The following is a 16,898-nucleotide window of genomic DNA, read 5'->3' on the forward strand; positions in this document are numbered from 1 at the left end:
AATGCGGGCACTCAGCGTGTATATATTGCACTCTTTACCAGTCATGAGAAGCTGAAGAAATTTTCAGAAAATAATTAGAAACCATTTTGTTTAAGTTAAATAAAAAACACATTACTTAAATTTGTCTTAAATACCGGACTAATGTAAGTTGCACATCAGCTGTTTACTTGGGGATATTTGAATGCTGCTTTACTCTAAATGAAAATTTAAAAAAATAATTTCGAAATTTCTTATTGATTCCAAAAATTTAAATTGGTTCAAATCAATTCAACTATAATAACCTAATTAACTGATAGTTTTGAACGTATTAAATTTTGAAGTGATTTAATGAATTAAATGTTTATTTATCAATGAATATATATGAATCGGTTATAAGGTCAGTTTCGTGAAGTCCCAAGGGATGACCTTATATCGAGGTTCGACTGTATATTCCTCCTCCCCTCTGAAACTCAGAAATTTTCCTTTTTTGCTCATTGGAAAGGATTGAAAATTACCATATCCTCTCTGAAACTTATCCATATCCCACTCAGAATTTTTTTGTTTCTGACTAGGCTACTGAGGATACCTAGCTCGCCCTCTCCTACTTTTTACCTCCTCACCCCCTTCCATTTTGCTTCCTCTTTGTCCCCAATTTAAAAGTCTCTTTCACAGGCAAAAAAAATTATGTTTTAGAAAAAAAAAAAAATAAATAAATAAATGAGTAAATAAATAAAATAAAATAAAATAAAAGCCGAAAACTGACTTTACTAATAAATTTGTCACCTAGGCATAAATTAGCCTCTATAATGTATTTATCTTCCTGCTGTCCTCTTTCGCAGTCTCACAAAGAGATTTGACTTGAAAATCTAACTTAGGGCTTAGTAGGCCGAATTCATTAGCCTTTTCGGAAGGACATGGTAACCAAAAATAATTTTGCGAACGTAGCATATAACATTTTCATACATTCCTGGTTTTTAGACACGTATCCATTTTTCTTTTTTGTTTTGTATGAGCATTAACTAGACGCCTCACCATATTTTTTAACAGGGAGTAAAAATGACACTGAATTTTCCGGGAAGTGTAGCCCGTTCTCTTCTTGCTTAGAAAATTTCTGAAGCTTCTTATTTCAGATTTTTATCGATTTTTTCTTTCAAATGGAGAGAAAAAAATATATACGTATAAACATTGAATTTTTAGAGGTTTACAAACAAGGAATCTGCTTGAATATCATCAAAGACAAAGAAGTTTTTTTTCCCAATAGAACAATATCAAAGTACATCTCATCCGATGATACCGAAATAAATCTCAAATCTCATTAATGCTCCCCTCAAGTCCTTCGAAAAACAGTGAAACAAAGAAATGAATTCGATATTAATTATGTACTTACACTAAATTAGAAAACAAAAGTCGGAATTCACAACGCAGTACTTTCTTGCACTCAAAAATCGAACTAATTTCCATAGTTTTTCAAACAGTCATCACATTTGTTTGTTGAAATCTGAGCAACATTGTTACAACTTATTACTGTCATTGAATCTTCTCATTGTTTTATGCATCATTTATTTTTAAAAATAATTTACGTTCAGTTTTTAGTTCTACAAAAAGCAAGGTTTTTCGCGGGAATATCAGCCCTGAGTCCCCTTTTTAAATCATAACGAAATTGAATCAGGAAATTAGCATTCAAAAATCAGGAAAACATATAAGAAATCGAGGAGAAAAAAGAAATTAATTCATTGTTAAAAAATATTTTAAGTGCTAGTTTCGTTTTTGGGGTTTTGGTTTTGCTTTCAGGTTTTATCGATTAGTCTGATGTCCTACGAATGTTATGTTTAGCGAAAAAAATATCCACACAAAAACGAAATGCTTTGAATTGCTATAAAATAAATGTTTTAGAAGCAAAATGTTAGAATTTATTTCATAAAATAATCCCAATATTATTCCTTTATGATTATTATTTTTTTATTATCTGTCGCCGGTTTAGTGAAGAAGAACAACGGATGTTTATTTTTCCCACATAGTTTGGAAACCATCTTTAAGCATTTGCAGCACTAAGATTGATCAAGCGCTATAGTCTGACGTCATTTTCGGTGCATGTTCTTCAAAGCGTGAAAGAAACGTGTTTGCTGCAAAACTGGATGACTAATCCAGTATCGCGGCTTGATTCTTCCAACGCTTTTTAACGACCAAGAATCTCAAAACAGATTTAGACACCTGTCAGTTGCGTTAGGTATGGAAGGAATAAATCCTGCGTCATTTAACTCCGGTGCAGAAGATTCTAATTTATCTAAAGATTTATTAGGCAATGATTCCCCGTTACTGGATTTCGAAGGTTTAGAAGCTTTAGGTACAGCAAAGAACAATGTTAGTGATCCTAGTTCTGGAATAGATGCGTTGGATGATTTCATTGGTAATTCTCAGTCGGGATTAGTGTCTACGACACGCCCTCTCGTGACTAGCAGTGAAGAGGACCCCTTGGAATTTAGTAAAGGTGCTTCTCCTACCTCTAATTTACTTGATTATGCAAATGCCGATATCGGTTCGTCTTTGATAGAAAGCGGTGCCGATACTCGCGTGGAAGATTCTTCGCACGAGCAACGCGGCGGCGGGGACCGGTTATTGATCGACGACGATCTACTGGCTGACGATTCCGACTTCTTAATTAGTGCCCCGGCAGTCGGCAGAAATTCGCCTGTATCTCCCAACAAAAAAACAGAATCGGAGCCCGAGGAGCACTTGCCAAAAGTTAAAGATCCGAAAATAGACGACAAGCCCAAAGCAGAGTCCGATAATTACGAGTGGGGAAATCGTGCGTATGAGACAGCTGCGCAACCTGCTGTAGAAAGCGAGGTCGCCATGGAGGATCAAGCAGTAGGAAATCAGAGTAAAAATCCTGAATGCGATTGTCCATTTGCTCCAGGTAAGCAACCATTCTTTTATTTCTTTTCTCATGTCAAAACCATGTCTTCGAACCTATCCCACAGTCTCAATTAATATATTATTGCATGCATCAAAATAGTGGCGGAAATGATCTCCGTAATAGCACTAATCCCGCCAGTTATGACTGCATTACTTGTTCGGCCAGAATTTGTTTATCTGGTTGTGTGATTACTTTTGCCACGTATCTATATTTAAAATTACGTTTGCTTTTTTTTTTTATCAACATAAGTGGACGATCTCTTGAGTATGAAAGCCAACCTACTCTACAAATTATATTTTTAGACCCGTTTCCCCCCACTGCCCTTGTTGCTATATCTAATCATTGTTGTGTTTCCTATGTTTTGTCTTTTTATTTGTTTTTATGCTTTAATAACTGTTGCATAAAAAGTTACCATGGTTTTTGCCCATTTCTGTCTAACTCGACGGCAACGTGTTTGATTTGATGTTTGATTTGCTATTTTTAATATAGCAAGAAGTTTTTCTCTTTTAAAGTAAATTTTAAGTGTTTCTATATAATTATTGGTTCTAATCCTGTTTTTTTTTTTTTTTTTTAAATTTTGTAATGAACCTAACCTATACAACCCCCCCCCCCCCCTTCCCGTATATAAATCTCACGATATGCTCCCTATATTTTCGAAGGGTCTTGTTGTGTCTTTTACATTTCTTGTTAAACCCCTCCCATTGAAAAAAAAAGTATGTCAAATGAAGAAAACGATTGACTTAAATTAACTTTAATGTGAAAGCCTGCGTTTAACGTTCCCTCCCTTTCTCTTTGAAGTTTTTCTGTAATTTTAACTCAGTAATTCTGTATTTTTTCCCCCTCTAATTCAACTCAGTTGGACCTAAATGCTTGCATTTCTTTCTTCTTTTATAACTTAAAAATTTTTGCATAACATTTAAATGTTATGTAATTTACAACTGTTGATGCTTTGCCGACTGAAATAATAATTTGGAAAAACTGGTGGTAGAACCGTTGAATTATCTACCAATACAAAGCATTAATATTGCTTATTATAAGGAGGTAATGATGACTTTGGCATATGTTGCAGCTATGAAGATGTATTAGTGATTGTGTTTAGTAATGTAATTTGCATCTACAATACGCTCGTTCTAAGCCTTATTTCAGAACATAAAATCTGATATGCATTATCTTACATAAAAAGAATTCGTGGAGAGTTTTAAATACTTGTTGCAATAAACCGCATAGGTAACAGATTTAATTAAAAAGAAACAAACAAGGTTTGATAAAAGGGAACCTGTAAAATGAAGGAATACTTTGGTCCTTTGAGCAGCCAGAATTATTCTTCTAGGAGAAGGGGGGGGGGGGGGGGGGGGGGGGTACAGCAGTACTTACAGGTGCATAAACGCCATACTGATCCTGATACATCGATAATTTGTAGTAAAACTAAAGGTTGTGGGGATTGAATCCCCCCTCCCTCAGATAAGATTAAAACCCCTCCCTTTATGAAAATCTGGACACGGGCCTGTTAGGTTGGTATTCAGTTATAAAACTTTCATTGTTGAAAACTGCAATGGCTATAATCAGTCTTTGAATGTTCTTTGATAACATACAGAAAATAAATTTGAAATATGTATAGTTAGTTTTTTTAAACAACATCTAATTAATGATAAGATTTTTTACTGCATTTTTTCTTTTAAATTTTTAAAAAACATCGTGACTTTTGTGCAAGCCAATCATTATAGTTATGAATTTATAATTTCTTGCTCCTCAGAAGATGAAAGTTAAAAAATTATACTTTCGTGTTACAGTTTCAAGTGTAATGCAACAGACTGACTCTCTTGTAGAAGGAATTAAAACGAATATTTTAAAATCTTTAAAATAATCATTTCCATTGTATACAGCTCTTGCTCAATACTTTTTTCTTTTTAAAAATTGCTGTTTTGAGGAAAAACACCCAATTTAAGCACTTATTTACTGCTCTGTAATTCAGGAAATGTTCCAAGGAAAATGAAATAAAGAATGAACAAACCGAAATTTAAAATAGCGCAGTATATAATTAGGTAAACATAAATAATTACTTTATATATCTCTAGAAATTTTAAAATTTCCCTTTTTTAAGATGTCTTGACAAATAACAACAATATATATGTTTATTTTTCCTATTGTTAAAGTATCATTTTGCAAGGGTCTAGACAGAAAATTTGAGTGTTTTACAGACTTCAAGAAATTCCGTTCAACAAAAATGGCCACTTCTCAAAATTCCGATTTATCCGAATGGACCTTTCACAAAATTTCGATTGATCAAACTGGACTTGTTTCAAAATTATAATTTTTCAAATCAGTTGGTATGTAAGTGGTTATCAGTGTAATAATGTTCAATAAAAAGTTTAAATTTTGAAATTTCACAACATCTTATTTAAAAAAGTTTTTTTAAATTTACAAAATTTAGACCCAGTGAAAAATTTTAGACAGAGCCCTGTGCTTATGTTTCAACAATGAATTGCTCAACAGTTTACAATAGTGTGAATGCAGCACTTCTTTATACTGCAAAATTCATTTTTTACAGAAGTATAAATCAAATATCCCGTGAAAGGACTTAATCATGATGACGAAAACAGTTGACATTTTGTTTTTTTCCTTTTAAGATGTTATTCTTGCATGTTTTTTGCATTGTCTCTGCATTTTCTGAATTTCTTTTCTTTTTTAAAGTAAGATTTCTTTTTTTCATAAATGTAAAATTCGATCAGGTGTAAAATTTGAGTTTTCATTTTCTAAGCTGTTAAACTGATTCACCTGGAATATTTTCTCCTTTCTGAAGTTTGATGAAAGACTGATTCATAAGTTGTAGGGGAAAAGCATCATAAGATACATCCTTGTTTCTTTACAAAGACATCCAAGGACAAAACTTGACTATCTTTTTCCTACAGGAAAACATAAAGTATTTCCAATTCGAATTAAGATCAGAATTTGTAAAATATCTTGATTATTTTGTTCTCATTCTATTAGGCTATGGAGAATAAAAGCCTAAAAATAACAGGAAAGTATTTTATGGTATGAATTGTTTAAAAATGTAAAAGTTGAAGTCAAAAATATTTTTTTGTTTTGTTTTTTTTTTCTTGTTTAATAGAATAGATTATCTGCATGTTATTTTACACATTTTGTAAACTTTACTGTAATTTTCCATTTTCTTTCATTCAAAACTTTTGAATGCAAGCTACATATTTAAATAAATGCATTTTTTTTTTTTGCAACAAACTATTATTTTCTTTTGTATTATTAAAATTTAACATAATTGCTAATGTCATAATTAATTTAAAAAAAATATCCTTTTAATTTTAGGAGCATGGCTCAATCCAGAAAAGCTTCATCCTGTTGGTAAGTCACTCATAAATATTTAAGAAATCTTTTCCAAACTTATACAGTTGGCTCTCTGTTTAACGACTTTCAAAGGACCACAAAAAATCATCCTTAAGTAGAAAGCGTCCTTAAATAGAATGTTTTTAAAACTATAGTGGACCATCTGGGACCAGTTGGCTCTCTGTTTAACGACTTTCAAGAGACCACAAAAAATCGGACCACAAAAAATCGTTCTCAAGTAGAAAGCGTCCTTAAATGGAATGCTTTTAAAACTATAGTGGACCATCTGGGACCAGTTGGCTCTCTGTTTAACGACTTTCAAGAGACCACAAAAAATCGGACCACAAAAAATCTTCCTTAAGTAGACAGCGTCCTTAAATGGAATGCTTTTAAAACTATAGTGGACCATCTGGGACCAGTTGGCTCTCTGTTTAAACGACTTTCAAGAGACCACAAAAAAATCGTCCTTAAGTAGAAAGCGTCCTTAAATAGAATGCTTTTAAAACTATAGTGGACCATCTGGGACCGTGAAAAGCCGTCGTTAAACAGAGAGCCAACTGTATCTCTGTAACAGGAAACTAATTTTGAACTTCTTTAGTTGCAGATTACATATACTGGAGAGATCCCAAGAAGAGCGGAGTTGCATTTGGGACGTCTCTTGTTTTGCTGTTGTCTCTTAAATATTTTTCCTTCATTAGTGTTGTTGCCTACATAACTTTGGCTGTTTTGACTCTCACAGTGTCCTTCCGCATTTATAAAAATGTACTACAAGCTGTCCAAAAGTCCAATGATGGACATCCGTTCAAGTAAAGTTTTAATTTGTTCGCTTTCTTTTATGATTTGATCTGCTTTTTTAATGTTTGAATTGAATTTTTTTTATCATATGAATCTGATATGCATTATAAATTTGGTATGATACATAAATTCTTACAAAGTATTACGAGTCCAAAATGTTCTAAATAAAATTGAATATGATTAATGGGTCATTCCATATCAATTCAACCAATAGAAAATAAATTTTGAAGGTCAATGTTTTAGATTGTTATGATTTTTTGTCTGTTTATTATACTTACCTTCAGGATGAAGAACTGAAGTTTCAAATTTTTTCAACAATTCTTTCAAAAGTTATGCATTTTTTAAATTTTGGAGGAATCTTTAATTTTACATTTAAAAGGGCTGTTATTTAAGGGATGACTTAAAAGTCTACAATTGGTGCTGTTTTGTTCTGTCCTTCATGAAGTTTTAAAAAATATTAGCTGCGTCGCCCTGCTTTGCACGGTCTACCTCGAAAATTAAAGTTATGTCAAGTGACGCAAGTTCAACAAACACTCAGAATTGTACCAAAAAAAAAGTCAGTGAAATTTTGTGGCAGATTGCGGAAAACCCCCAAAAAGTAAACATTTCAAAACCCCTGATTACAGGAAAAGCCTCAAAACAAAAACAAGAATTTTACCTGTTCATATTCAAGAAAAAAAATGGCTACAGATCTTTCATCTCAGTGATTTTCTTCACGCTATACATTTTAATAAAAGCATTGTTGCGGAAAGTTGAGATGAAGCACTGAATAATAATTTGAATGGAAGGGAAGCCTTCGAAAAATAGGGATTTGATTTTGAAATCTAAGAGTCATAATTAATAGTTTTAAATTGATATCTCCGCTAATTATTATCGGAGGATTATGTTAAATAGCCAAACATGAAGACGGGAAGATTACGAACCCATCGATACCTGGTTTGATGGTCAGTTCACTGTCGTTCTGGAGAAGAAGCTTGGACATACATAGATACATAGGTACATACGCTCAGTTTTTAAAAATATAAGAAAAAACAAAACTTAGTTGCAAGAAAAAAAAATTAAATTTTTTTAAATAAAAAATATTTAATTTATAAAAAATCAAAATTTTTAATTTTCTTGAAAAAAATACAGTGAAACCTCCGAATAGCGGACAGTCAAGGGACTAGAAGTTTTGTCCGTTATTGGGAGGTGTCCGCTATTAGGAGGAACTACTTAATTTACCTTTTTTAAAATGGGCTGTTGTTCCCTTTGTAGAACACAATCGAAACAATTGCGAAAGGTTTACTACATTTTACGTCAAGTGTAATTAATCTGTTTTTTCTTTATAATGGTATACTGATAGCACACACTTGTCTTAAAAAGCATTAAGTAATCAGTTAAAACAGTTTGACATCTCTTTTTTGCATTACCAAAGGCGGCGATTCGGCGGAGCAACCCCCCCTCCCCCACACACTTTTTATGGTTAATTTATTTATTTTATCTCGAGTATCACTATTGCATGATTGACAGTTGGCAATATGACCTTGAATATGGGCAAATCTTTTTCTTATCTAAAAATTAAACAACCCAACGAAACCACGGCGCCATAAAGCCGACTACTAACTGCGCCGGTCTGCTCAATTGCATCTCCCGAGAGCCCCAGTTAGAAAAAGCGCCCAGTTTCTCTTTTTTATCTTAACTTTTGAATAGTTATTGTGTATAAAATTCATTAAAATCTTAAGAAAAACGTACGTTAATTGTTAGACTGACACCAGTTTTCACTTATCTGTTCAATACTCTCAAAACTACCGTTACAAAATTATGACTTTTTCTTTACTTTTTCATTTTTTGCTGCTCGCAAAAAGTACCATGCCTTTTAGTTTTTTTTCTGCCCCCCAACTTTTAAGCCCCAATCGCTGCATCTGCCCATTATCACCCTTTTAATTCCAAGAAACAGTGATAAGGAAATGACGGGGGAGGGGGGGGGGTGGAATATCAGTTGTGTATGATGAAAAGCTTTGTAAGGCAAGCAGTTGCTAAGATATTCTGTGAAAAGAAAAAAAAACCGGAAGTGCTTCGATCGCAAGGGAAATTTTTTGTGAAATAACTGTCCGTTATTCGGAATGTCCGTTATTCAGAGGGAATTACATGGAATGGCCTATATTGAGGGACTGGGACTTGCAAAAATGTCCGTTAATTAGAGGTGTCCGTTATTCGGGAGTGTCCGTTAAGGGAGGTTTCACTGTATATGTTACTTAGCTTTCTGTTAACAACATGTATTCAAAATTTCAAGATGGCCTTCTTTTGGTATCACACAGAAATTTTTTTTTCCTCTTTTAACAGTTACTTTAATTCTAGTTCTAAAAAACACCTGATCTATTAAAGAGTAATTCAAGCATACACCATAGCTATTGCATGGAAAAACAAGTACTTAGCTATTACAAGCAATTTTTTCAAGTGAAGAAATAAAAAATTGAAAACATAATTAATTTAAATTTTTAGTTCAAAAAATTGATTTACTTTTTTTAAAGCACTATTTTAGTAACAAATTTACTGATGTTTATCCTATATATATATTATACATACATGGGGTGTTTTGGTTTAAATGGATGCTTTTTTTTTTTGTTCAACCAGATCCCCCCCCCCCCCCCCAATGTGTTCATGAATTTTCATATTGTTGGAAAATGTAAAATTCAATTTATGCAAAAATATCAGCAAAACTTTAGAAAAACTGAAAAATTTAAAAAAATGCAAAATTATTATTTTCTTAATGCTTTGAAAGTTTTCTGATTTCTCTCTCCCCCCCCCCCCTCCAATATTTCCAATCAGTGCAACTTTAGATACATAACTGCACAACGCAGACAAACTTAAGTTTTTAAAAATTACATGGAGCAAAACCCAAGTAGTTTACTGTCATTATCCTCTCTCTTCCCCCAGTCTGTTACATTCAAAATAGCACAAAAGCATAATTCAGCCAAACCTTCTCTTACTACTTAATTTGCTAGGTAACCAGGGTTGGCAAGTTTCTGCCGAGGCGGTTAAAACAGGGGTGATTGTGTTCCGGTATTTTACCGGATTTCCGGTATTTTCATCTTGAATTCCGGTATCTTCATCTTTTCCCAAAAAATACCGGAACTTCTATATTTTCAGAAAAACTCATTTTAGTAAAATTTAGGGCGATGTTTGATGAAACGAAAAAATCCAAATTGAAGACATTTGGTATAAATATAAAGCGTAAGCTACGGTCATGTTTTGTAAACTGGGGGAAGGTAGAAAGAGAAAAGAGGTAAGAGCTTCGACTCCTGTCTTTTTTCTTTATGGCAGTTGGAGGAATTGATCGCATGCAAATATTTTCTTTATTTTATATTCTGGTTTATGATCTTTATCTGCGTTCGTTCTGTTGTTATTGAACTAATTCTAATTATACTTCATCGTTATTAATATGCTCCTCGTAAATATAAATTAGTTTGTTTAGTTAACTCTTACTTTTCATTTCGCTACTATTTTTATTTGATAAATTTATTCATTTGAACTTAGCATGTTCTCATTTAAAAAATGAGGTATCTGGATAAATCTGAAGATATTGGCTCCATCGATGCAGGAAAGAAGAACAAGTTTAATTGGGAATGGTTAAACAGAGTGGATTCCTACAATGAAAAGATGGAAATATAGTGTAAAAAAATTGATAGGGCTGGATTTTGGTTTTGTGTTTCTTGCAAACAAGCCCCTTTACATATGCTAATGATGGTGTGAAGGCATTATTGCAATGCAACATTCTTCTACAAATACTCATAAAAGAAACCAGGAATCATTAAAAAATGCTGGTGTATTAGGCTTTAGTGTATTAGTAAATAAATGTAATTAATGGTTAAGGATTCAGTTAACATTCTTTGAAAAATTTTAAGAAATGAGAAAAATTAAAGGAATTTAATTCCCACCATGCACATGGACGTATGAAGTCCAATTAAAACTTCGAGTTTTAGCCCCAACAAATAACTATGTATCTAAATTATTTATATACATAATATGATGTGTACATACACGTAATGCATATATATGCCCATCAAAGCACTTTTTCTTCTTGGGAAAAAAAGTTCAGGTATTTTTTTCATGGAGTTACAATCACCCCTGGGTTAAAACCACTGGTAGAAACTGGTTAAAACCGGCATGGCAGAAACTGGCAAAAACTCACAAAATGACAAAAAATTAATTATTGACACACAGTAGAAAATACATGAAAAAAATAATTAATTGTTAACTAAAGCACAATCAATTGTTGCATTGCAACAAATCTTACATTGTTTGAACCCTGCAGTTACCTCTTAGAAAAGGTGGTTTCAAAAATCCAAACAGTTTTTTCAATATAATGTGCACAAATGGGGAACTTAAGAATATTCTTGCAACATAAGAGGTAGCAGGCAATGCATGAAAGAACAAGCAATATTCGTGAAACTTTCATCTGTTGTATCTTTTCTTCAAACTGATCCACCATCTAGTAACTGGGAAAGTGGTAAAAATTTGACTGGAAAAATAAGTTTCGAAAACTGGGGTCAATTTGTTTTGCAAAGCTATGACATTAGGTAGGATACAACAGGGTGGCGACAGATCAGGGAGATCAGGGAAAAGTCAGGGAACTTTATTGATCAGGGAAATATCGGGGAATTTCGAAAAAATAATAATTCAGGAAAAATTGATCAAATGAAGACAAAAAAATTTTTTTTTTTTTTTTTTGCTTTGCAAAATTAAATACTTTTTTTTCTTATGCATTTTCCGCCAATTATTTGTTTAAAGAAAGTAAAATTATTGAGGTGCGATTATACACTAACACATGTTTGTGCATTTTTCCCCTTAAGGTCAAAGTATTGAATCTTAAGTTATTAACCACAGGATAAACTTCCTAAGCTTCTGTGTCTGTCAAGTTGTTTTTTTTTTACGTAGTTTGAATTTTTCTGCCAGGCGTTCCATACTACGTAAAATAAACAAGCCTACATGCAAAGAGGAAGCTGCCATTAAAGACTTAGCTCCATTGCTTTTACTCATTGTCTTGAAGTAGCTTGCGTACTGTAATCACAATTTTAAGAAAAAATCTTTTTTTTTTCATTTAATTGATACTGCTAGAGCTTAAAAGGTATTTTACTTGGCATTTTCGATTTGATTGCTAAAATTGAATGTTAAATGAAAATCAACTATATTTTTTGCCATTTTATTATTTGCTGTCGCTTTAGAGTACACGAAGATTTTTTTTTCAGACTTTAAAATTCTTTTATATTAAAACCAAGTTATACACTATAAATTTTGAAATTAATTATTGTTTTTTAAAATTTCAATGTTGTTGGTTACAAAAGATTTTTTTTTTTTTTGACTAATAATGAAATCATTTGAAATTGAGTTGTGTACATAAGTAAATATTTTTACTATTTTTTAATAGTTAAAAAATGCCGTATTCCTTCATTAAAACCTAAGTTCTTGATTAGAGAATAGCTCAATATGACTCGTTGTTTTAAAAGGTTCCAATTTGTTTTGCATAAATATGTCCATTATTTACATAAGTAAAACTGCATTACTTCTATACTTTCACAATTACTTGTTATTCTCGCAGCAACAATATGCTGCTTGAAAATTCAGTTCAAAATTATTTCCAAATAAACTTTTTTAGTTTTATCATAATTAGATATGTCTTTAAGAGTGGTTTTAATAATTTCTTAGAATTCTTATGTTACCAAGTTACTGGAAGTAAAGAGTATTTGTTTTAGATTTCCTATAATATTTCTCGGCAGATATTTTAATATACTATTTTTACTAAATAAAAAAAAAAAAAAGCTTATTTTCAAAATATATTTTTAATTAACAGCTTTAAACACTGCATTTTATTTAAAATGCAATGGTTTTCAGCTAGGGTAAAGGAAGAAAACCATTATCAAGGGTAACGCAAATCAGGGAAATTCAGTGAACTTAATCAGGGAAAAGTCAGGGAACTTTTTTTCGCCGTTCTTGTCGCCATCCTGTACAAAATCTAGGTTAATATTGGCTAGTAAAATTCTGACACTTTCTTCTTGAAGCACATGATAATTTCAATCACAAGCAATTTAGATGAAGAATATAAAGCGAGCAAATTACAATCAGTAATGCCTGTTTAGTTTTGTATGTCACTCCTCTTGCCTAAGAACCCATATGATTTTTGTCCTTTGTTAGATTAATGCAAATATTATGAGCATCTGCAATTGAAAAGTTCCTTTTCTAAACTAAATCAAGGGAATTAGCATAGGATTTTATTTTTTACAATGAATAAAATGAAGTTTGATATCTCAGTTTATTAAACCGAATATCATTTAGTAATTACTTTAAAAGTAAAGTTAAAGTGATTAAAGACACTTTTAAGTTTTTGCCCGTTTCTGCCGGTTTTTACCGGTTATAACCAGTTTCTACCACTGGCACGGCAAAAAACTAGTTTCTGCCGGCAGAAAGCCAACCCTGTAGGTAACTTAAAATTTATAGCGATGCATCATGGATCGGTAGCGTATATGAATTTTAACTCTAAATGATTTTTAAATAATGAGAGAGAATAAATAACTAAATAAGCCCAAGAGTACTTTGAAGGCATAAATGACTCTAACACCCGCACACTTGTTAGCATATACTATGCTTCATTCACAATACAATTAGAACAAGGAAAAAGATGCATCAAATTTTTGAAAACATAAAATATGGATGAAACTCTTGCTCTTAAAAGTAAAATTTAATGCCTAATTTTCACCTTTCAAAGAACTTTTTTTGATCATTATTTGGATTTGAACAGTCAAAAAGAAAGAAATAAATTAGGGTTGGAAAAGACTTCAGAACTTGTCTTTTCGTTTGAAGCTTTCATTAAAATATTTTTTTTTTTTTTAACTAAGGAAATCATTTTCCAAATGTATGAACCAGGAGAGAAATAATGTCTGCAATGAGAAATATAATGATTTTCTTAAAACCTATTCTTCCTATTAATATGCGTGTTGTCATTGATACGTAAGGTAATTACTATTACTTATCTACAACTTTTTTCTAGCTTTTAAACAAAATGTGTTCACCTTTTGGTTTTATAGTATTTAATGTATATCAGACTTGTGATTCATTTGTAAATACTGCAAAATCATTTCCATGTCACAAATTATGCTTAAGAATGCAAGATTTTAATTTTATTTATTTATTTACAGTAGAAAATGATATTTATGAAAAAAAAAAATAATTTAGAAGGTTTCATTCCTGGTCAACTACAACTAATCATGTCTTAATTCTGATAATTCTCAGCTACTTAAAAGATAAATGAATAAACCTTACAAATTACAATAATAATAATAAAGTTATCAACTCTGGGGTGTCGATCCCACCTGCCCCACCCCCGGAATGAGACCCCAATCAGACAGAACAAAAGACTCCATTTGAACACCCCCTTAAATATTTTCATGGCACAGTATTTACCATGCTCCCTCCCCCCCCCCCCCCCTCCCAGCTCGGGTGATCAATCTGGTCAAGCTAGTATGAATTGTTATGTGAATGAAGAGGTTAAATGAGGAAATATTTTTTTCCTCATGATACCACAAGAATGCCATCATGAAATTTTGCATAAATGTTGCTAAAACAAGTCTAAATAAAATAATTTTTTTTCAAAAAAATTTTGATTTTGAGGTTTTTTTTTTAAATTTCAATTTTATTTATTTATTTATTTTTTGAAAAAAAAATTAAGAGTAGCTAGGTCATGTCGTATATTTTATTAAACCTCATTAAATGCTGAACAAAACAGTACCAGTTTTAGCTCTTTAGGTCAAATAGATTTTTAATTACGGCTTTTTTAAGATAACTCAGTAATGCAAAATTTGTGACTTCGTCAAAAGTTTATAACTCAACAACGAATGATCAAAAAAAATCCAAAACTTGGTATATTTTCCCAGTTTTGCTAATTCTCCATTTGAGCCAAAAATCAGCAAAATCCAAAGACTGGCCAAAGATGTTTTGGCCGTTGGTTGATTTGATGTGGAATTACCCTAAAAGTAATTGATCATTACTTTTAAATGCATGAAAAACAATTGAAGAAATTGGTTTACTTTCAATTGAAGGGCTCGAGGCAGAAATGTGACAAGCCACAAGGAGTGACTTTTCAAGCAAAATTTTTGTTTCTCATAATTAAAATTGAAAATATCATGACAATGGATTGTGTCATTTGGAGTAAAATATATCTGGTTTTAATTTTGCACAACATAGAATGTATAATACCTTTGAAAAATCCTACAAATATTTTATAAGTTGGAAATTGGCCTATCGAAAAATTCACTTCATGTGGCATATCACATTCTTGCCCAGAACCCTTAAATTGAATTCTATGCTAGCTATTGTATTCTATGTTCAAAATAGCACTCCAAGGATGGATAAAGAAATAAGTTTTGAAGGGGGCACTGGACAGTAAATGTGAAAAAGCCTTCTGATACAATTTTTCATTGCTAAGTTTTCGCGAAATTCTTTTTAAAATGTTTTTTTAGACTCCCTTACTATTAATTACCGATTCAATCAAGGAAGAACTATTGGATGAATTGGGCTTTTAAGGTAGTACCTTTGAATCCTAAACCAGTAAATGTGCTGTGTGCTGTTTTGAAACAATAGTTCAAAGAATTTGATTTGTGCTATTTAGAAATTTATTAAAGAATATTTAATGGAATAGTTAAAGTAATTTTATTCCTTTGGAAGGCTCTCCCCCCCCCCCTCCCAAATTGTATTGTGTATTTCATTAAAATTCATTCCGTAAGCAACGCTCAATCTCTACTATAAAATAACCTATTGAGTTCATTTTTTTTGAAGGTAAGTAGGAAATTCGATGTCTTTATTAAGAACATAATTGAAATCTCGTTGTTTTTTTTTCTGGAGTTCTTAGGCTCCAGTGAACAAAAGATCACTATTGTTACTAATAAGTGTGCGATAGTGTTTAAAAAAAAAAAATCCACTGTACCAGACTCCAGTTATAGTCCTGGGTCTCTGTAATACAGCTTTGCTAGTATAATGTACAATTGAACAAAGCAATTCTAGAGAGATTAAGTCAAAGTACCTACTGTATGAAAGCTAGAGTGAAATTCTCTTTAACTATATTTTAAGGAAAATATACTCAAAAAGTGGGATCAAACTTTTGATTCACTTCTGTGACAGTTTTTTTTTTTGTTTGCTAAAAATTGTTATTCACATATGAGGCGTTGCAGATAACGAAGGGCAAACTCAACAAAAGATAGTTTTCAGAAACTTTTCTGGCTGGAGGGAAACTTATCATGAAATGGATACCTGCACATTCTCTGCCATGTCTAGATTCTAATGGTGGGAAAACAAAACAACATTGAGTTCACTCTTTGTATCCACAGCACCTCATATTATTTTTTAATTGCAATTTAGATTATTTCATTTTATTTCTAATGTTTTGAATGTATTATTTTCATATTCTTTTAAAATATTTTAGAGATTATTTGGAGATGGATATTGCTTTATCTCAGGGTAAATGTAGTGAAACCGTGGAAGTTCTTATACAGCACGTAAATTGTGTTACTGGCAAGCTACGTAGTCTAGTTCTTGTCGAGGATCTTGTCGACACATTGAAGGTATTTTGTGTTCACTTTCGTTTCAATCTTGCCTTGAAAGGTATCACCACATATATATGAGCTTATTTTATTTTAAATAGCTTGTGCTGCTTGCTTGGTGCTTGACTTATGTGGGAGCTTGGTTCAATGGACTGACACTTATTATATTAGGTAAGCAATTCCTCTTTTCTCATGTATATTTGACTTATCAGAATGTAGAAAATGCATTTTAATTTTGATGGTAAGAAACTTACTCCAGTTGTTATCTTGATGCCTGAATATAAAATCTGATTTATAAT

At 31.9% G+C, this 16,898-nt stretch overlaps 1 protein-coding gene across 1 annotated transcript in view; it reads left to right on the forward strand.

Moving 5' to 3' along the window:
* Positions 1 to 2,032: 2,032 nt before the first annotated feature.
* Positions 2,033 to 16,898, forward strand: part of LOC129216907 (reticulon-3-like) — a 33,049-nt gene continuing 18,183 nt past the window's right edge. The window contains exons 1-5 of the mRNA XM_054851123.1: positions 2,033 to 2,896; positions 6,218 to 6,253; positions 6,834 to 7,041; positions 16,482 to 16,620; positions 16,701 to 16,770. Of these exons, the coding sequence (XP_054707098.1) occupies positions 2,209 to 2,896; positions 6,218 to 6,253; positions 6,834 to 7,041; positions 16,482 to 16,620; positions 16,701 to 16,770 (1,141 nt within the window). The 5' untranslated portion in view covers positions 2,033 to 2,208. The remainder of the gene's footprint in view (positions 2,897 to 6,217; positions 6,254 to 6,833; positions 7,042 to 16,481; positions 16,621 to 16,700; positions 16,771 to 16,898) is intronic.

Source organism: Uloborus diversus, chromosome 2 (assembly GCF_026930045.1).
Source record: "Uloborus diversus isolate 005 chromosome 2, Udiv.v.3.1, whole genome shotgun sequence".
NCBI lineage: Eukaryota > Metazoa > Arthropoda > Arachnida > Araneae > Uloboridae > Uloborus > Uloborus diversus.